Raw genomic sequence first — 21,502 nt, forward strand, 5'->3', positions numbered from 1 at the left:
AGTACGTCCCCAATTATGGGCTTGCCATGGATTCATAACCCCTTTGTCTCTAAGCCACATTCACTCATCCAGACTTACCAACAAAGCCGGACGTTCACCAGGCTATTTATGCATGTAACTGCTGTCCTGAATTATCAGCATGACCCATCTGGTTACAGCAATAGCTGTAATCCTGGGTGGCTCTGGCTCATCAATCCAAGTGATAATAGCAGCATCCCAAATCTGCTCACTTGCCACATCACAGCGTCCCACATCTTTTCTTCTGCACCTCCATTCTTTACTGCTATAAATAGTAAAACAAAAATAAATCCCACCAAAAAAAAGAAAAAAAAAAAAGAGTAGAGGTTGAAGACAGGAGACTACAAACCAGGAAGCCTCTTGTGCATTTAGGCAGCTGTACCCAGAAAAACTCTCTGAGGTGCTGCATGGAGAGTCTGCGTGGAAGAGGAAGGAACCACCTGCAGTAAGGCCTTCAACAGCAGCAACCCCACTGCCTATGAAGGAAAATGACTCTCAAATCAACTTTTCTACACTGGAGAGCAGGCAACCCCAGCTGCAATTACTGCCAMAAGGTTGCTATTGAAACTGCTGCCAGGGAACTCAGGATTGCTATTTTTTGTGTTGTTTTTTTCCCCACAMTGTTGTTTTTCTTTTCTTGCTCTCTGCCATTTTTCCTCCTGTGGTGAGGAGTGAAGGAAAGCGGAGAACAAGAAATAAACATTTTTGTACCCTCCAAAAATTGTATCAGGCAACAATTTGGTTTGGAACCAACACAGTCCTGTTGCTGGGACCTTCCTTCAGGTTCTGTTGGAGCACGTGTTGCTCAGGGACAGCTGTGGCCCTGGCAGGGGGAGCAGGGGTGCAGTCCCACTGTTTCCTACATCAAGAAGCTCCCAGTTAACTTTAGTAGCCTCAAGCCTCCAGGGTTTAAACTGGCCATCTGGTCTTCTCCAAAAGCTGGAAGTGCAAAAGGATTTCAAGCTTTGTCTTTTTTTTCTGTTGTTGTTATTTTAGGCAGCTCAGCTGGGGACATTTGAAAACTTCGTCCTTTAGGTACAGGAATAAAAAACTCATCATTATAGCACAGTGACAAGATAACGTATACTGTTTCCCAGGATCACATGTGATTTCAGGTGTTGTATACTCATTTCTCATGTTTCATACTCATTTGTCCCACTGCATGACATGCTGTACAGCCCRCAAAGTACCACAACTGCCTTCCCAAGGCTCTCAATGGCTTTACCAGCTCTTTATAAATAAGTAAAGCTAATTTGCAAAAATTCAGTTCATGTCTGAGTGTCACATGCCAGTATCGAGTGTGAGTGATATGAATAGGGCTGATGACTTCCCTCTTCAGGAGGAAAAGCTGGTTTGAGTGCTCAGGGCATGCACTCCTTCACAGAGCAGCCAGCTGCAGGCAGGGCTGTGAGAAAGCTACCTGCCCCCCAGCCTTTCATCACTCAAAGAGAAAAAATAAACTCCAAAAATGTTTTCAAGCAGCCAAGAGCAGAGGTGCTTGCAGTGTTTTTTTCTGTCTGTTGAGCTTGGGTTGTTAGGGTTTTTTTGTGAATCTGTTTATAAAAGTCAGTGTTTTTGCTTGTGGGTTTTGGGTATGACTCACCAGGGTMCGTTAGAGCAGATGCTGCCTCTCTGTCCGAGTTTAGCAGGACCGGCAAACCCAGCCCCTGAGACTTTGAGCATGCTTATCCCAGAAAGATGCCCACCTGCCTTCCAGCAGCTTCACCTTAAACTGCCTTTGTTTTACAAAAAGCAAGGGAGGGGGAGGAGGGGAGAGGACAGACACACATCCTCCTCACCTCTTACAGGGGCCTGAAGAGCCAGCGGCCAGGATGTGAAATGACTACCATCAAGGCAGGCTCTAAACACCTACTGACCAGTGTCTCCAGGAGATTCRGAAGAGCAGATGGGAATCCCTCATCCACTGGGGACAACAGAATGGCTGCTGATGTGGTATTCTGGCTGCATGGCTTGGGCTTTCATGGCAATCTGTCTTCCCTCCTCTGCCAGCACAAAACTGATGGATAAACCACGGGAATAAAATGCAGATCATCTTGCTGGTGAGATCCTAGTTAGCTTTTAACCACTACTTATTTTYATTGCAGAATACAACAGAAATAGTCTGAATTTCCGATTTACCTGTAGCGGTAAAAAACAAAACAACAGCAGCATCACCAAAGACCTTTAAATATGACATTTTGGAGATGCATGATAAGAAACTCAGAAATTCATCCTGTGGGAGGCTCATAGTCCCAGAGTGCACAGGGGTAACTTCCTAGGCAGCCAACACCCACAATGCTGTTTTTCCAAGGAAGGGACTTGAGCAAGGGCAATCTGCAGTGGATGTACTRGCCTATGGCAATGGGAAGGTGGACCTCCATCACTTCAGGAGAAACCTGGCAAGCCATCAGCGCCTTCTTTTTGAGCAGAAAAGAAACAATATGAGGAATCTCATCCCCATATCTAAGGGAGCATTTTCAGGATAACTCTTCAGTGCCCCAGYAGGAGTGGCTGGTGCCTGCTTATCCAAAAATCCCCATGCTCATCTCTGCAAGTTGAGCCAAAGCACTGTGGCAGTCTGGGGGTGTGCACTTGCCTTGCAGCCTCAGGCGAGAGGGATGCAGCAAGCAGAGACCTGTGGCTGTGCCTGAAGTTTCTGTTTCTAATAAACTCAACAAATGGTTCCCATCTGCCTGGTCTGTCTCTCTGCCATCTTTAAATATTTATATCAGTGTATCTATGGTGATAGGTCAGGTTATATAAGCGGGGCGGGGGGAGAACACAGCATCAGCTCCTTGCTGGAGCCACAGCCGAGGGAGTGAAAACCCGAGCGGGTTTGCCATCCACGCAGACGCTCTCTCTTCTCAGCTCGAGAGCCCAGAAAGTGAACATGCATTTTTCTCAGGGCAGCAGAGAGGGCTGAGCCACAGCTGGGCTGAGCTGTGCTTTGGGAGGTGCCATGTGGGAGAGCAAGAGCCCAGCCCATCAATGCAGAGAGCTCTTCTTGTATAATCAATGTATAATTCATTAGTAGGTGAATAAAGACTGGAATAGTTTATTGCTGATGTAACAGGGCTAAAAAGAGACAGAGCACGTCCGTGATTAAGCTGCTGCACGCAGGGGTTAAACAATAGCACTGAGGGAAGCTGAGGAGAGATGGGGGATTCTGTCTTGGGATAATATAAACAACACAGCTAGCTGACTGCCAGCGACTCCAGGGAGAGCAATGAGGGATATGCATCTTCCTGGCAAAAAATCTGGGAAGAACCTTTCCTTTTTGCTTGCTGGAACAGCAACTAGAAGACAGCAGGGCTTTAGCTGTTGGTGGGCACCTCCAGACTCATCTGAAATTATTTCTCCCAAGATGTGCTACTTCCTCACAAGCTGAACAACCACCATGTACCCCTTCCAGATAAAGAGGTGGGGCTTTTTCCCCTTGACCCTCCTGGCAGGGGTGGATAGGCAGTTTGCCTCCAGGTATAAATCTGTTTGATGGACCCCCAAAATGCCAGGTGATGACAGTAGCTTTGTGCTGGGGGTGAGCGGGATGGCGTGGTGGGGAGAGGAGTGGCTTCACCAGCGGGCCTGCAATCAGTCATGGGTTTGGCAGYTCTGCCAAAAGCTGCAAAACACACAAGGCCTATGGTTTTCCAAAACAGCCTTCAAGACTTCTCCAGAGCTCTCCCTCTTCACTCTCGTGCTCTTCCTCACTGTCCCACACATGGTTACATCTCTCAGTGGACAGGTTTGATTCTTGCTGCCAGTTGCACATTGTGTCAGAAGAGGAATTACACAGTTAAGAAATAAATAACTTTTCATCCCAATAGCATTGCACTAACAGAGAGAGCTGCAATGACACTTCATATGAAGTAGTAGGACATGTGTGATCCAACTGTGTATTCAGAGCAGCTTCTGACCTTACCTGCTTCCAGCTGTGCTGGTAGAGATCCGTGTGGGGCACCTTCCACCTCTGGCTGCATTTCCAGAGGAGAATCATAGCCAGCTGCTTTTGCAAATACATTGCTTCTGCACCTGGTTAGAAAAACACATATCTATCAACTATTACTTCTAAAAATATTTTGTGTGTCTGCAGCTCATAAACACAGCTTTACCTTGGCGGGAGATGGCTTYCTTACCATCCCAGCACTGCAAGGATCCACCCAAATCTTCCAGCTTCTAAGGCTTTGGAAGGACTTGCTCAGCAGTGTCTTCTCTAGGAGCATACTGCAGGCATGAATCCAAGCTGCATAGTGAAGGGGCTGTTACACAAGGAAGTTGTATTTCAAGGACAGTGGGAGCTCGCAAACACACGGTCAAAAGGGCAGGAAATAGCAAACCAGTTTGGAGTCAAGACAGCACACCACGAGGCTGAAAGATTCTCACTCTCCTCACCACCAAATAAATCCCTGTAGAGAGTTACTGTACTATTTAACCCGTGCTTTCCACAAGTGCTCTGAGCATCATCCACTGCTGTCAGAGCGGGCACTGGGAGAGCTCCTCTGGCTCATAAACAAGCTGTGGTCAGTCCAGCCACGAGTACATGGTGAGCCCCATGTCGGGCCTCAAGGGAATTTAATGTTCCTGTTGGCAGAGCAGTACCTGAGCAGTGCATGAAGGGTGGAGAGCAGCACAAAAGGCTTCTTGCTGCAGCCATGGGCTGATGCTCCCCAGCCCCACAGGTTTATGGGTAGCCCCAAAGGTTTAGAGATGGCCACACAGGCCRGTGCATCTGGCCTTAGATTGCTCTTTCTTCCTGTGGCCTCAGATAGAGCTGGGGGGRCTGTCTAGTAAAAAGAAAAAGGTAACTCATGAGCACAAGCTAATACATGTTCAGAGAGAGGCCAAACTGCAAATGCCCAGATGACCTTAGTGGAAATAACTGATAATTGCCGTAACTTAATTGACAATTACTTGGAGTCAATTCACAATTAAATATTCAGCTTTGCACCTTCAGTCTGTAAATCCCTTTTTTTTTTCTCCTCTGTATGCCTACATAAATAGGATTTCTTTCCTAGCAGTGTGAGTGTTGACATGCTTATAACAAACAGCTTCCTCTAGAGCAAGCCCCAGGAAGGCTCAGTGGTCTGCAGGTGTTTCCTACTTTGGCTGTTGGCTTGCATTCCCAATGTTCAGCTCCATGCTCTTCTCCCTACAAAACCTCTCTCTTGYTCTTCTCAACACCACATAAATCTTGGCACCATTTATCAATAAATTCCTGGAGTTTTGCTCTGGTCACACAAGAGCTGTAATTTGCCCTTAGACAGCAGAAAATTAGGGACTAGTAAGTGCAAGAACAGTCACTGCAGGACAGGGGTTTTCTGTTGGCAGAGGTGTAAAAACACTGTTTAACACTCACCCACCCCGCAGGTTTCATCCAGCTGTCCCTTGGTGCTGCCACTTCTACAACTGTGAACAAAATGTTAACACTGCACATTTCTGTCATGGGTTTCTAAAAATCAAGGAGCTGAAGGTATCTGCTTTTCTGCTCCTGAAAATCACAGCAGGATGCTATCACAGAGCAGCAGGAGCCCCTGCTGCTAYACACGACACAAGCTCTGGAAGAAGAGCATATCCAGCTGGGCATGGCTCTGTCACCTCCTCATTGAAGGTGCTGCTCCTTGCAGGGGAACTCCAGCAGCCAGTGAAATGGGAATAAAGCTCACAAGACAGCCAGTGGCTGGACACACTGTTCTCCCAGAGTTTGTGTTCTGTGTAACAGCAGGGGCTCCTGCTACCCTGTGGATGGAATCCTGTTGTGATTTTCAGGAGCAGAAAAGCAGATAAATTCATCATATATGTGCTACTCCTGTCCGTAACTTTGCCTTTATATTAAAAACTGACCACTAGTAAAGTGGAGCACCTAAAGCTTGAGCAGTCCTGTGGTGTTGCTTTAACAGAGCATTGTACCCTTTGATGAGGCTTGARCAGTAACCCACACTGATGACATTGACTCCGCCACTTTGTTTGTCTACAATGGATTTTGATATGGCAGATTATCAGCAGTTAACCAGCCTATGCACAGCAGTGGACAAGACCTGATTAGTTAATCCTTAAAAAAATGAAACCATGGAGATTTCTTTCATATGAATACTCTGGTCTTTACAGCTTAAACACATCCTTAAGCATTTCCCCTGCTTCTGCTTGTACCACTCCTTGAGAGGTACCCGCCTGCTGTCCCATCAGCTGGCTGAGGCTAGGGCAAGGCTGAGGAGCTTCTCCTTYTCCTTCAAAGGACCAATGCCATCCTCTCCCTCCTGCCCACTGCTGGGACAGGCAAGCACCAGCTGCCTGGGGAAAATCTCTTCCCAGCACTGAAAGAATTACTGAGTGTCCCCCCGAAGCAAATCCCCAAGCAATGCAGGCAGCTTCATGCACAGCACAAAAAGGAGGAGGAATGATGGCCTTTTGCAAGAAATTCATCTTTATTGAAGCAACCATGAGTCACACGAGCTGCCAGCTGGCCTGAGGAAGAACAATAGCAGTGGCCTGACAGTAGCAGCTGGAGCTCACAAGGGAGATTGTCTCTTTCCAGAGATCAATATATGTGATAATACATATACACGTAAGTGAATATTTCCCCACTAGAAAGTGTGTATGCTGGGAAGTGCACGTCACAACCAAATCCCTGCCAGACTGAAGTGTGTTGGTGACTGCCAGGAGGTAGCTTGTGTATTAGACTGGGCAAGTKTGAACTTCATCCTGCTTCCAGTGAAGTCAGCAGTGAAGCTCTGCTGGTTCCAAGGGAGTGGAATGAGAAGTGACAGCCCTACCCCAGCCCTCCACAACACAACTCTTTCCAGTGAAAGGTATTTGTAGCCCATGTTAAAATGCCAACCAGGTGCTGTAGGCTGTACTGCTGTTCTTGTATGTGCAGCAGCACCTGCCTGAGGGCCAGGACCTGTCCTGAACATCAACACAGAGGTTGCCATGTTTATCTCAGTAACAATTGATATTTACTGTTTTTCATGCCTAAAAGCCACTATGAGAAGTGAAAGCTGGTTCAACTTCATTTCACACTACTGTATAATATACAGCAGGTGCTACACCCATTGCAATGATGGGTTTCAGCTCAGAAGCATTTCTGCCTCCTCGCCACAAGGGCAAAGCATGCCAGGGAGTGTGCCAGCTAGACTGACAGCCTTTTACAAATTCTGTTTATTATTGATAAGGTGATGTAAAGAGGATGTGGAGTTGGACATTGTATTGTTTGACCTGGCCGGAGATCAGTCCAGTTCTCTTATAGATTTAAACTCCTGGTTGTGTGTGTAATATCAAAGTCCTTTTACCACAAGAGCACAGTGGGTCAGTGAAGCCAGATAAACACAGAATCACACAATCAACTGGGTTGGAAAGATAAACACAGAAYCACACAATCAACCGGGTTGGAAAAGACCTTGGAGATCATCAAGTCCAACCCATGACTTAACATTACCTTATCAACTAAACCATGGCACTGAGTGACACATCCAATCTCTTTTTAAACATCTCCAGGGACAGTGACTCCGGCACCTCCCTGGGCAGCCCATTCCAATGCTCAACCACTCCTTCTGTAAAGAATTTTTCTCTAATGTTTAGCCTAAACTTCCCCTTGCAGAGCTGAAGACTGTATCCTCTCCTCCTGTCACYGGTTGCTGGGGAGAAGAGACTAACCCCTACCTGGCTACAACCTCCTTCCAGGAAGTTGCAGAGAGATAAGGTCTTCCCTGAGCTTTTTTTCTGGGCTAAACAACCCCAGGTCCCGCTGACACTCTTCATAGGGCTTGTGTTCTAGACCCCTCACCAGCCTTCCTGCCCTTCTCTGGACTTGTTCAAGCATCTCAATGTGCTTCCTAAACTGAGGGGTCCAGAAGTGGACAGAATGCTCGAGTTTCAGCCTAACAGGCCCCTGTGAAACCAGGGTGGCATCAAGATCTAGGAGGCTGACTAAATCTTAAGAATTAAAAAAAAAAAAAAAAAGTTGTATTGCATTAGCAAGGAGGACTTACAGGAATATGTCCTTCTGCTGGTCAGTTGTTTCAAAGCTCAGTCACTACCCTTGTGACTTTTTTTCCTGATGTCTATCAAAAGCTCTGTAAATCTGGCAATGTTTGAAAATGGGAGAACCAGCTGACAGCCACTGGATGCCTACGTTCCCCAGCATGATCAGAAACATGCCCAAAGTTAATCATTGAATGTGTCCAGGCTGGGAGAGCACATTTTCCATCGGCACTGACACACTTTGTGTCATTTATTTGCTGATAGCGCAACATGGATCCTGGGCTGTGATCCAAAGCCATCTTCCTGGAAATATTGTATCTTTGGGGGTCGCAGGGAACTGTTTGGATGACGGTGCGAGAGAAGTTTGGTTAAATGCTGTGTTTTGCTGGGCCTTTCCTCTCCATTTTGTCATAAGGGGCTCTTTGTGTCCTTCTTGTGGAGCCACAGCCCATACTTCTCCTGTTGAAGGAATCTGCATCTCTGAGCCCAGTGGCAATGCAGGAAAGGGAAATGTGGGACACACATCCCACCACCTGACCCCACACAATACCTTCCCAGGGGATTTTGGGGGTGACTTCAGACATCTCCCTGTGCCAAGAGCTGGCTCTGCCTGGTAGGGATGCCCGAGCATCAGGTTTCTACCTCTCTTGCAGGATGTATTTGCCTTTGCGGTACAGGTTGCTGCTGAAGTGGATGGAGAACCAGAGGAATGAAGTTAGGATCATCCCATAAACCTAAATGGAAATAAATGAGACAGACATACAATTAAGTGTGTAACTGATTATGATGCTCCATCTGTGCAAATAAGCAGTCATAAATATAGCCTGTTGTCACATTTTTCTGAAGAGAGCTGGTTTTCAGTGAAGTGGTGAACACCATTTCTGACACGGAGGAAAATAAAAGACAGCGTGTGGTTAAAACATCTGGAATTAGCACGGCACAGCTCAAACCTGGCCCTAAAAATATCAAGAAATAAGATGAAACTAGCACATTCACATTTCAGTTCCTGCCACAGAACACTGTGCWATGCAAACAAACATATCTCTCATAATAATAGCCTTTTGTAACGATACAGATAAAGGGAGAAAAAAACACAACACACATATATTGTTTGGAGTAAAATCCCCAAGAAAACAAACATATAAACAAACAGAAACCTAAACCAACCCCAAACAGTAATGAAAGCAGAGGACAGTGTACTTCCTCTCTATTGTGATATTCTGCCTGGTGTATCACGCATCAGAATTAACAGTGGCAACATACCCAAAGTAAGGCGGCTGTGGGAAGGATAATGAGGACTTTAACAATGTGCTGGTTCCTAAAGTATGCCCTAATGGGCTAATGCCTTTGCTTGCAGCTTGATCTGAGGATGTGTGTGCATTGTTGGCCGAGGGACAGTGACATCAGAGCAGCTATAGCCCTCTTTACGTGCTTCCCTTGCATCCTGCCATCACAATAGTGAATCATGCAGCGAGATTTCCTCTAGCASAGGCTTCAAAGATAGCTGCCTTATCTGGCTATAGCATCAAGCTGTGAAAAAAGTGTATGTATTATAAAAGCACGCTCCTGCTTTTATCTGAATATAGCTGCAGTGAAATTCTCCCTATATCTGAAAAAAATTGGAAAGTGACACCAAATATTCACGTGACTTTGCACTTATAGCTCCGCAGCAATGCCTGATGGTTTTCCTAAATTACTGCTAGCAGTTTGAAATACATAAGTGTTTGTTCTCTGGGTTTTATTTAGACAGAGAAGAATCTTCTAATCCATAATTGTGCCAAGCTGGACACCAGCAGTAAAACTATCTCCAAATACTCTTTCAGTCAAGAAAGGTCATCCCAGCTGGGGAGCAGCATGGAGGGATCAAAGCAGACCAAACCAGCCTTCATGGTGGAGAAAGGAGTCTCCTGGCACATGCTCTTTTCTGGTGTACATCACCACACAAGCAGAGTCCTTGCATACAGGTAATTACAGTGATGCACCTCTGACAAGCAGTGGGTGGGCAAAACAAGAAGATTGGTTTTAATTAGTGGCCTATTCCAGCTCCAGAGAGACTGCCCCTATGCAGATCCCAAGCCCCCTCACCACTGAAAGACATGGCTCTCTTGTAGCATTTAATATTTTCTTTAAATACTATCTTTCTCCCCCAAATAGGAACCAAATTAAGTGCAGAGCCTTGCTACACAAGCCATCCTTGAAAGATGATTTCACCCCTCCTTTGCATATTACTCCAAAGATGGAACCTGGGAGCCCAGATAATGTGCTCTTCCCCTCTGCTTTGCAGCCTGTTCCTTTTGAGCCTGTGATTTACTCACCCATTGCCCAAGATGAACCTTATCAGGTTCATTACTGATCRTTAATAATATCAGACCTTCCCTTTCTGCACAGATCTCCAGCTCCACTACTGGTCCTTAGTAGCTTTCAAGACCTTCCAGCTCTGGCTGTACAAGTGACTTCCCATGCTGACCTAGGAGGCAGCAAGTTTCCTAAAATACGGAGGTTTTACTGCATCTCTTTTTCTACCATTGCTGCTGGTTTCCTGCATAATCCACAAGCCCCCAGCGAGGTGACACGACCTCTCACTTACAGATGGAGTCATGCAGGCAAGCCTGASCAGATGAAATGCAACTGCTGCTGCATCCTGCTCCCCACTCCCAGCTGCCATGCCTTGTTTKGGCACAAAATCCATGCAGCCAACCTATTCCTACATGAAATCCCGTCCACCTATGAACCTGGCCAGGCTCCTGACCGTTTCCTATTTTACATGGTGAAACCCACCACTGCTTGTTTCTCTGCTGCAAGCCTCCAAAATCACCCCAAATCCTAGCTTCTGGGGGCTAATTTAGGTATTTTTTTCCTCGCTGGATCCTGCCTTTCAGGGCCAAAATGTGGAAGGGCAGACACTGTTACCGTGAAGCCAATGGCGATGCCCAGGAGCGAGAAGACAAAGTCCATGTGCTTCTTCAGAAAATCCTGGATCTCTTGCAGACAGTCCTGGGAGAAGAGAAACACCTTTTGCAGCACAGCAGCAGCTTGTTGAGGAGATTTACCCCTGCAACAGCACTTTCACAGCCCCAGAGAGAAAAGGAGGCAAGAAAGGGCTGTGGCATTGCACAGATAAGCGGTTCTCCTTTTTTCTGCTGTGCTGCAGCTTGGGAAGATGAACACGTGCAGTACCTTTTCTGTTACTACAACATGCCTACGATTTTCTTGGTGACATGCATTTTGTGCTTTGGGGGATATGGGCTTAAGTGTTGTCCTGCAAGTGCTATTTTCTTTTCACCCACTAAAAAGTAGAAAGAAGGAAATGGAACAATAGAAAAGCAGAGCACACCAGGATGCTAAATGCTTTCCCCAAGGTTACTAATGAAGAGCTCCATTTTGCCAGGTGCAGCAAGCATTAATATACATTAGCCTTAAGCATGCCAATGGCCCACAGAAATCCTAGAGGTGTTAGCCAAGAGAGCCATTTCAGAAATGCAAGAGGATGCCCTTGACGAAGGACCTGCAGAGCMGGCAAGAGCACTTAAAACCAGGAGTGACCGTAGCACAGCCACCAAACTGCGGTTTCCTGTGTTACACAAAGCACATCCTCCCACCCACTTCCCTGGCTCCCAGGCGAGGGGAACACAAACCACTAAGTGGGAGGAATGGAGTCACCCATACGGTGCCCAGCTTTGTTCTACTCTCCCTTCCTGCTCTTTGAGCTGAGTTCAGCCCAGCCTTGGGATGTGACATTCCTGGAGGCAGTGCTTTGAAAGCTGCCCCWTGGGCTGATGTGCGCCTGTGTATCACATGTCCTGTTAGCACTTGACATCTTCACCTGACAACAGCATGTTTGTATAGCTGCAGCAGCATGGTTTTGTTTTTCTTAGAAACACTAYATATTAATGCTGGTGTTTGTGCTTTAGCTACTTTGGTGGAAGAAAAAATATTTGTACAATAGGTTTGCTCAGAGAGTATGAAGTTGTAGCTCCAGTGCACAACAATCTAATATTGGTGGCTTCTCCATCAGCCTCGCTGAGATACTCAAAAGAGGAGGAATGAAGTGTACTTGAGGAAGCTGCTGCTGGGTATCATCATCCTGTTTCATGAGCTTCTCATTCTAATACTTATTTAATGYCCCGGGAAAAAATGAATTACATCAAATTCCACATTTGATGTTAGTGGAACACATTTTAAGTGTCAGAAATGAGTGTCAGAAGGAAAAGTCAGATGGTTTTTCTGTGCTCTGATACATGCCTGTGATATTTCACACTGTATGCACAGGAGATGAGCAGGAAGCTTGAGGGAAGTGACAGGTTGCAAACACAACCATTTTGAAAGCTTTCTAGAGCGGTGAAGGAAACTGCATCTGTTGGTGTGAGACCTGCTGATCCACCGGGGCTCCTCCTCCTGATTCACAGAATCCTAGAATGGTTTGGCCTGGAAGGGACCTTAAAGATCACCCAATTACAACCCTCCTGCTGTGGATAGGGACATCTTTCACTAGACCAGGTTGCTCAGAGCTCTATTCTGCCTGGCCTTAAACACTGCCAGGGATGGGACAGCCACAAATTCTCTGGGCAACATGTGCCAGTGCCTCACCACCCTCACAATAAACATTTTTTTCCTAATATTTAATCTAAACCTACTGTCAGTTTCAAGATATTCCCCCATGTCCTGTCATTATACCCTCCTACAAGAAGTTCCTCTCCATCTTCCTTAAATCTTTCTCCCTTCAGGTACCAGAAGGACACAATTAGGTCACCCATATGCCATCTCTTTTTCAGGCTGAACTGAAGCAATCCTCTCAGCCTTTCCTCATAGGACAGATGCTCCATCCCTCTGATCATTTTGGTGGCCTCCTCTGGACTTGCTCCACCGGGTTGATGTCCTTGCTGTGCTGAGGACCCCAGAACTGGATGCTCTCCACCACTGTGTGTTGTTATTTTAACAACAAAACTCCAACAAAACAAACCCCAGTCCATTTCAACCCCAAACCATGAAAAAGCCACAACTCTCATTAACACTTTAGCACTAGCAAAGTTTTGATAGCTAGAAAGTAGTGGCACAACCTTGCTATGGTGTGGGAGAAATCTGTCCCTTACCTGTCCCTCATCGCGCACCTGRCCAGGTGGGCATGTCTCGTGCTCAACACTGGTTGTGTCCCCAAAAGGAGAGTGCTTCCCACAGCACAGGAACTGTAAGAGAGGGAGAAATTTGCCAGCTGCGTGCCAGGGCTCTCCCCTTGATACCAGCTGCTGCAGCAAGAGGGGCTGGCAAGAGGCCCCTGCTGCCCCAGGCAGGGTTACCCAACCAGGGTGGCAACAAGCAAAGCACACAGGAATCAACAGATGCGGCAGTGCGGGCTAAATTAAGAGGAGGTGRATGGATCTGGCCTCAAACTGGCTCATGCTCTTCCAGGACTGCTGCCTGGGACTGGGGCCAAGCCCTCCCTCTGTGGTCACACTAATGCTCACAGTGAGTGGCTGCTCCGGAAAACACAGGGATGCAGAGACTCATGTTTCCAGTGAGTGTTTTGGGCTGGAGGGAACCCCAGCAACACCCACCATGGAGCTGGTTTCCTGTAGCTGTAGTGCACTGGGCAGTTTGGAGCTCTGGCAGAAGAAAAAAAAATAATAGGAGTAGGACTGCTTCTCCATCAATTAAAGAGGCAACTAAAATAAGCAGCTGGTGAAGCCAGGCATCGTGCTCAAGCACATCTGTACCACAGATAGGGAGCAGGGTACAGGGGCTGCTGAGACAGAAAACAGTACAGCAGCTGCGGTGTAGAAGTTGTGTAGATCTTGCACCACAGCGATTCTCAAAGAGGTGACCATTTCTTCCTGTTGGTAAACTGTTTGGTTAGACCTGGGAAAGGAAGAACAGGAAAGGAGGAGCAGAACCCACAGCAGGCTGGAGTACTCTGTTCTTGAGGGAAAATGGCATTGCAGCATTCATGAGGCAGAGCACAGGTGTCAGTCCCAGCCTGCCAAAACCCTCAGGAAGATACCCCAGGACACAGTTTTCTGCAACAGGTGAAAGGCAACTTACAGCTTCATGGATGGCAGTCAGCTCGTGCCTCCTGACGCTGGAGGTGTTCCTCCTCACCTCCTCGTACACGAAATCATATACATCCATCATGCTGTCTTCTACCTGCCATGAAAATAGAGGTCTGTAGATGCAAAATAGTAATCTCTAGATGGAATTGTGTTCTTGATTTCCACAGAAATCCACCTCTCAGATATAGCAATACAAGCAGTGCAGCTACTAAATGACTCCCAGGCAGCAGCAGGAGCTGGTATGTGACCCACCATGCACCAAGGGGCTGGGTCTCACGAGCTGATGGATGGAGCTTTTGGCCAGTTTTGGATTTAGTGTCAGAGAAAACTCAGGTGCCTGCGATCAATGTGTCTCTGAGTCCCTCTCCCAGGCAGGGCTGGTGCCATCTCCTTATCCTGAAGGGGATACTGTGAGGACAGGCACATATGACCATGAGATGCTAAAATATAAAGGTGAGAGACCTCAGAAGGCTGGTGTTATCCGAGTGGCAGAGCCATTTCTCAGAATAGAGTAAAAAAATAATGGGAGTGGTTCAGTGGTGAGTCAGACCCTAAATATTTACCAAATGTGTGAGAACTTGAAGCTTGACAGATCCCAGCCAACTTTTGCTTGGTGTCAGAGGGGAAAAACTGACAGTTGCCTTYGGTGCCTGGAGTCAAAACCTTATTTCTTCCTTTCATTTTGCCTCGCTTCCTCAGCAGCAGCAGTCTGAGCGGGCARTGCTTGTCTCTCAGGAGGGAAAAGGGATGGGAGAGACAGGCAGAGCCGCTGGCCACACAGGAAAGTCTCTGGGAACAGAGCCATCTCTCAGCGAGGCTTTGCAGCTCAGTCTTAAGAGTCCACCTTTGGAAATTACTCTAAGGAATACAATGCCAGCACCCTCTGCTCAGGGGTGAAACCAGGATCATCCAAGGTGGTTACATCTGTCACTGCACTAATGCTTTGCCCTGCCCAGCCGGCCAAAACACAAGCAACAAACAGAGGGTGATAACCAGGGAGAAAAGAAAGGGTTGAGAAGATTACTTGTATCCAGCTTGGCTCTGTGCCTCCAGATTTTCAGAAGATTTTCAGAAGATTTTCAGAAGATTTTCAGAAGATTTTCCATGGTTATGAACATGGCATAAGAGTGTCCAATGACAGACACAGCTCAGATATTCTGGGCCAAGAAAAAGATACCCCATAGCTAAATATGTGACACAGAGCTGTCCCATACAGGTGAGGAGGGAGGATGCTTCTTTTGCCCCTCTGCGTAGCACAATGCTTCAAATAGGTGGGTGCAGTAAGACTATATCTCTAGGCAACTTCTGCACCAACTTCCCCACAGCAAACCTTAAAACCTAATAAAAAGGAAAACATCCAAGCTTTTCTAACTTCTTGTGGGCCATGAAATAGCTTTCCAGAAGCAGCAATTAAATAAATGGATTCAATATAAAGAAGGTCCATTTCCACTGAAGAATTGGATTAAGAATGRAAAAAGAATAATCTTTTGAGCTCCTCCTGTGGAGAAAGGAACAACAGAACAGTGGGCTTCTTAATGTAAGAGATTATTACTTTTGAATATATCAATCCCAGTCTAAGATGCAGGAATAAAAACTATTTTGTGCTGTGACAGCACACATATGTGTTTTGGTAAAGGAACAGTGCTGCACGTACAATTTTTGTCTTTTCATATTTATCACTAGGGCCAGGATGCTGAGCTTTTCTCCAAAAGGCCTCAATTTGGATGACTTAAAAAAAATTATAAAGGGTTCAAGCAAGTTGCTAAGTTCAAGCAAGGGCTCAAGAGGGTGAAAACAATCCAGAAGTTTAACTACTTCTAAAGGTTTCCTGAACTCTGAAAATTTTGGGACAGGTAACTATTTGAAGGATAAAAGTGGAGAAGAAAGAACTTAAGGAACAAGATGCCCATAACAAAACTATGGCTGAAAATTATTCCAGCTGTTGGAAACAACAGTGGAAGAAACCATAAGCAGTCACTGTTTCACAGCCAGCTCAGCTAAAGTGATGGAGATGATGATGGTAATCTCCAGGTATATAATGATTACTAAAAACTTCAACTGCACCATTTCTGAGCTTGCTTGTGAGCTGACTTCTCAGTTACCTACTTTCATTTTATTTTATTTTCATTTTGACAAGCAGCCTCCAAGAGCTGAAAACAGAAGAGATTAAATGGAAAATGTTTAATAGCAATAATTTCCTTTTAGAATATGTGTCTGGGCAAGCCTAAGAGTACCATTTGCTGATTAGTCATTCTGAGTATTTCTATCTAGCAATTATATCCAGCATTTATATCCAGACATTATCTGAATAGGCTATTCAGATTCTAGTAAGGGAATATCAAACTCTAAATCCATTTTTAAAGAGTGAATTGCTTCTAGTTCTGCCATATAATCTTTCAGATTTTTGCTAGGATCATTTGGTTTTGGAGGGAAAAACTACTGTTTTCATACAACAGTGGTCTGTTTTCAAAGACTACTGTAGATAGCTTTCTCATTTAAATATTTCAGAGATAGGTATATAGTAAAAAATCTCAGTATTTATCACTGAATGTTTCCTTCTGTGAAGAAGGAAAGTGCCRTAAGACTGTGCCACAGAGCATACAAGAGGTCTGGTTTAATAAGAGAAGATATAGGAGAGCAAAACATCATGCTTTGCTGCCTGGGATGGGGTAATGTTTATACTCAGAGCTGCAGCCAAGCTCTGATGTACCAGTCATGCACGGCAGCATCTATCCAGCCCAAAATGTTGTGCGTGTTCATGCATGCCTGATGATGTAAAAATTAAATCCTGAAAGTGAGACAGTCACCAGGTGGTTTCATTACCTCTTTACAACATTGCTTCATCCAGCACAAGTTCATCCCCATAGTTTCCTTTGATCTATCTCCTAATACAGTGAAGATCTGGACTGCAGCACTGCTTTGTACTTAATCATCATCATTAACAGATTCCCATCTCACACTCCCCTGATGGGCCACTTCACATCCATTGCCTCAAGACAATTTCCTTCTTCTGTATCTTACATGAAATGTTAGAGGGAAAAAAATACTATAAATAGTCAGGGTGCTTTCTCACATGGTTAGGCAACAGGATGCCTTTTGAGCTTSAGTGCTTACACTGATACTGTTAATAATGTGCTTTAGATAAAAAGCTGCACCCCATCACTTAAGCAATACTTAGCATGCAATGGACCAAGCTGGAGAAGAGAAAGTCCATCTGCTTTGTGAAAGGTCTTACACTCCTCCCACACATAAGCATCATTATGGTCAAGTGGATTTTCCTGTTCCTGGTCACATGCTGAAGGAGTTCTGCTGGACAAAGATCTCCCTTGGAAGGAGACTGCCCTGCAGTGCTCATCAGTAAGAAACACCAAGAGCTGAAGATAAAGCATCAGTTGGGCTTTGGTTAAGAAAAATCTCCAGCTTGAGTGATATGGAGGTCACACCTCACAGTAATTCTTTTCCTGGGAGAAGCTGGGTAAAATGTTCCAGCTCTAAATCAGGTAAATAATTGCTGCCTCTCACTTCTGTCTGCATTCCTTGATGAAATATTCATTTATGAATTGTATTGATGGGTTGTTGGATACAACAAATGGAAAATCACCACTGAAATTGACGCAGCTGACTCCAGCTGASTCAGTAAGTACCATTTTTCACCTAAAGTAAAAGAAAAAAATGRATTTCGAGATTGTTTATCATCCTCTAAATCCTTTGCCCCCAAGACACAGGACGTATGACTGCAGGAAGATATATATGTACTTTAAGCCATTAGAGTTCTTGCCCTTGGCTATTAAAACTAACGCAAATTTTAGCCTTACCTGCTTCAAGAGGAAAACTGACACTTTTGAGTTAGGTTATTTATCAAGATAATTTTTACCTGTAACTGGTTTTGGAACAGAAAGATGAGACAAGGTCTGCCTTCAGTTCCTGATCCCCTTGCAAGCCAAAGGTGTCAGTGAATCTCAATCCTGCTGCCAGTGAAAACCTGTGCCAAGGCAACCTGGGAGTGTCACTTAGGTGGAAACTAATATGGATTTGTGAATATAGACCAAGAACAACAGTCTGAGTCTTAGTGAACTATCTCTGCAATTGCTGTTGGGCAAAACCTGCCCTGCAAAGCTTAAGGTGAATATAATGAAAGGAGATGTCAGGATTGCATCAAAGGTAAATCCACCTTCCTCCTTTCTGATAAACAGGAACACTCTTGACATGGCATAGGAGGAAGAAGCATGGGAAGCATGGGATCTTCCTCTCCTGTGGTTCTTCGTACCTTTGAAGAACGAAACCAAGCACATGAAATGCTGCCTCAGAAGAAAGTGCAACCTCAGCACTTTTTGACCTTCCTTGCTCCAGGAAGAAAAACACTTCTGCATTTTGCTGTCTTCCCTTTCCTCCCCAGTGTGCAGACAAACGCGTGTTCACAACATGTCAGAAACAGGGATGGGGGCAGAGGCAACTGATTGGGCTTGAGTAAAGCAATGGTGCAACTGCAATGAAACAGAGGAGAGAAAGCCACTCTGGGGGCTTCAGCCAGGCTGCAGAGCAACTCCTATCACATGGATCAAACACATGGTAAGACGAGCTTCCCCCATCCAAGCCCTCTCCAACACAGTCATTAGAGCATGCTGAAGGTTTAGATTTCCTTCATTGCACATCAGCTCCCCTCCTTTCAAGCCTTCCTCCAGCCAGTCATGCCCAGATGCAGAAATCCAGCCAGGGCTGCAAACCAGAGTAGCCTTTGGGGCCCCCWGTGGAAAATGGCATGAAGATAAGAAGGTGCTGCTCCCTCTCCAGCTGAGTAGTCACTGGAGACCACTGATGCAAGAAGATCCAGATGAGGCTTTTAGCCAAATGATTTTCACCTTTTTCCCCCCCAAATCTATATATAGAAACAGATTTTATATCTATCTATACATACATTAAAAAAAACACCAAACCAAACCACGTGGGCTTCCCTCTACTTTCTGGTATTGTMAAGGAACCCTAATCCTCCTTTGGAACATGAGTGAGGAAATATACAGAAGGAGACAGATCAAAAACTATGGTGGAATAAAAAACTCAGGAAAAGTGAAAACTCTTTCTCTCCAGCCTCAGCACTTCCATCCAGTCCTTGCATAAACACTTGAAACCTGAGAAAGTGATGAACTGTTACACTGCTCACCTCCCCTTCATTTCCTATGTCCACATCCCCAAAAGAACAGCAGATTCAAKCTGTGTGGGTGCTGTACATCTCTCCTGGCCAGTGGGCTGGGGGATATCAGAGCCTGATGCTCAGCCAAGCCATAAAACCCAGAGCCACCTCCGTGCTGCTCAGATGCAGCATTGCTCTGTGTCTGTGACAGAGCACCAGATGCTTCACAGGAAGTGCAGAAAACCTAGGCAGGCAGTTAATCAATATCAACAAGGATTTTTCCCCCTAAATCCTCCAGATCTGTGGCTGTACACCTCGTGAGTGTCACCAGCCTCAGTGTATCAAGATCCTCTTGTTATTTTTTTTKGRWKRRSYTTTTTTTTATGTTTGCTCTTTGTTTTTTTCCTTTTTTTTTGGTTTTCAAACAAATGATAATTTTTCTGCCCTTTTTATAACAGAGCTGCAAGGCCAACAGGCTGCCAAGGGGCCACACTAACCCTTTGTGCTCCTGTCATGCAAAACACAGAACCCAGCAATTTATAATCCCCCCAAAAACTGTGGTCAGATTATCTCAACTATCCCTGTGCTCTCACCTACAGCTCTTGAAACCAGTGCCAGGCAAGACTGCCTCCCAACAGAAAGCACTGAACAACACTGAAAACAATTTTAGCTTAAAATCCAGCGGTATCACAATGGAGCCTGCCCCAAAGCAGCCCTGTCTCCACTGAGTGGGTAGTGGCTGTCCTGTTGTGGTGAGCATCCTACAGGTGCCGTAGTGAGGGCAACCATCCGAGTGGCCTCAGGTGCCACGGCTGGAGCTGCTGGAGATGGAAACTCCAGCTTAGGCTCTGCCACAGAAAGCGGCAGAAACGGGGCCGTGTGGGTTCAGTGCCGGGGCAGCCATAAATTATAGAAGCCGTGAGTGCAAATGCCTGTGTGGAGGCTCAGACAAAGGAGAGCAGTGTCTCGCTGGGGGGAGTGGGCCGTTGCTGGGTGGTGAGAACATAAACACTGGGAAAGAGGCATAGCATTTAAAAACGCTAAGGAAGAGGGAGGGGTTTCCCCCCTTTTTTGTTTTTCCCATGGACTTCAGAGACTGGGAAAAGCTTGGTGCTTTGGTGACTGTGCCTGCTAGATTAACAGCGAGAGCAAGGAGCACCTCAGATTGTTCACAGTTTTCACAGAGAATCGGGAATTTTTGTAAATGCTCTTGGAACACCCCTGTGAAGGGTTACAATCCTGATCCAGCCCCACTGAATTAAAGCCCAAAAGGAAACTCCCTGTATGCTTCAGGTCTGGTTTCAGAAAGCACCTGAGCACACCTTCAGCTTGTGTTTAAGTCCCATTAAAATGTCTAGAACTTCAGCCTGCATTTAAGCATTGCCCACAGATGAGACCAACCAGACCCTTCAATACTTTGTCCCAACACACACCAGAAGCAGTGCTGGCAGACACAGACAYGCCCTAGAAAATCCACAGAGGAAGGACTTCTGCAGTCCTACTTAAGAAATTAACTGGGAAGTGCTGGGTCRTTCCCTGCATACCTGCAGAAACAAGATACACGTGCTGGTTTTACGGATAGTAAGAGAAKATTTCCCTCCCGGAGATCCAGGCAATGCTGCCTCTGGCTTTGCAAAGCTGCTGGTTGGGAGAGAGAGCCACAGACAGAAGACCAGTGCTAATTCCATATGCAGGGAAGGGAGGAGGGAAGCTGCCCTGTTCAAGAACAAGACTCAGGTGCAGCAATGTTTGTTATTTAACAGCTGCAACTGTTAATTCCATCTGTGTACCCCAGGCCCTGTTAGAAAAATAACCATTTCAAAAGGTACCACCTTGCTCACTAAYGAAGCATAGAAGACTCCATTTCTGCTTCCCAGTACCAGGAGGGGAGAGCAGACAGGTTCCTCTGGAGGAAGCAAGGCTGCAGGAGAATCAGGGTGTACAGAAATGGCTTGTGATCCCTGCCCATAAAAATCTAAATCCTCACCTTTATTCTCCAGGTGCAAGCAGGGCAGCACAGAGGGGCTAATGAATTTCCACTCATGTGGAGCCAAAAGCCACAGGTGAAACTCATTTYGAAATCACCCAGCAACCTGAGAAACCACTCGATAATTAAGAGATCACCATATCATTCCAGCCAGTGCAAATCCAAGCAACCTCTTCATTTAGAGGACATGGAGAATCAGGCCGTTACAGAAATATGGACAACTMCTTGCACTGGTTTCAAATTCCTGAGTTGGGCAATTGTGATTTAATCTATTTTACATTTTAACCTGTGAACTAATCTCTGTAATTAAAATGCTCATTCCATTGCAAAAGTCCTTTTATGTTGCAG

General features: G+C 45.8%; 1 protein-coding gene across 1 annotated transcript in view; it reads right to left on the bottom strand.

Moving 5' to 3' along the window:
• Window positions 1–5,833: 5,833 nt before the first annotated feature.
• Window positions 5,834–21,502, bottom strand: part of TSPAN32 (tetraspanin 32) — a 31,306-nt gene continuing 15,637 nt past the window's right edge. Inside the window, exons 5-8 of the mRNA XM_057372152.1 lie at window positions 14,032–14,133; window positions 13,086–13,178; window positions 10,906–10,989; window positions 5,834–8,729 (exon numbers count right to left, since the gene is read on the bottom strand). Of these exons, the coding sequence (XP_057228135.1) occupies window positions 8,634–8,729; window positions 10,906–10,989; window positions 13,086–13,178; window positions 14,032–14,133 (375 nt within the window). The 3' untranslated portion in view covers window positions 5,834–8,633. The remainder of the gene's footprint in view (window positions 8,730–10,905; window positions 10,990–13,085; window positions 13,179–14,031; window positions 14,134–21,502) is intronic.

Source organism: Malurus melanocephalus, unplaced genomic scaffold (genome assembly GCF_030028575.1).
Source record: "Malurus melanocephalus ecotype Western Australia unplaced genomic scaffold, MMel_1.1 scaffold_165, whole genome shotgun sequence".
Lineage (NCBI taxonomy): Eukaryota > Metazoa > Chordata > Aves > Passeriformes > Maluridae > Malurus > Malurus melanocephalus.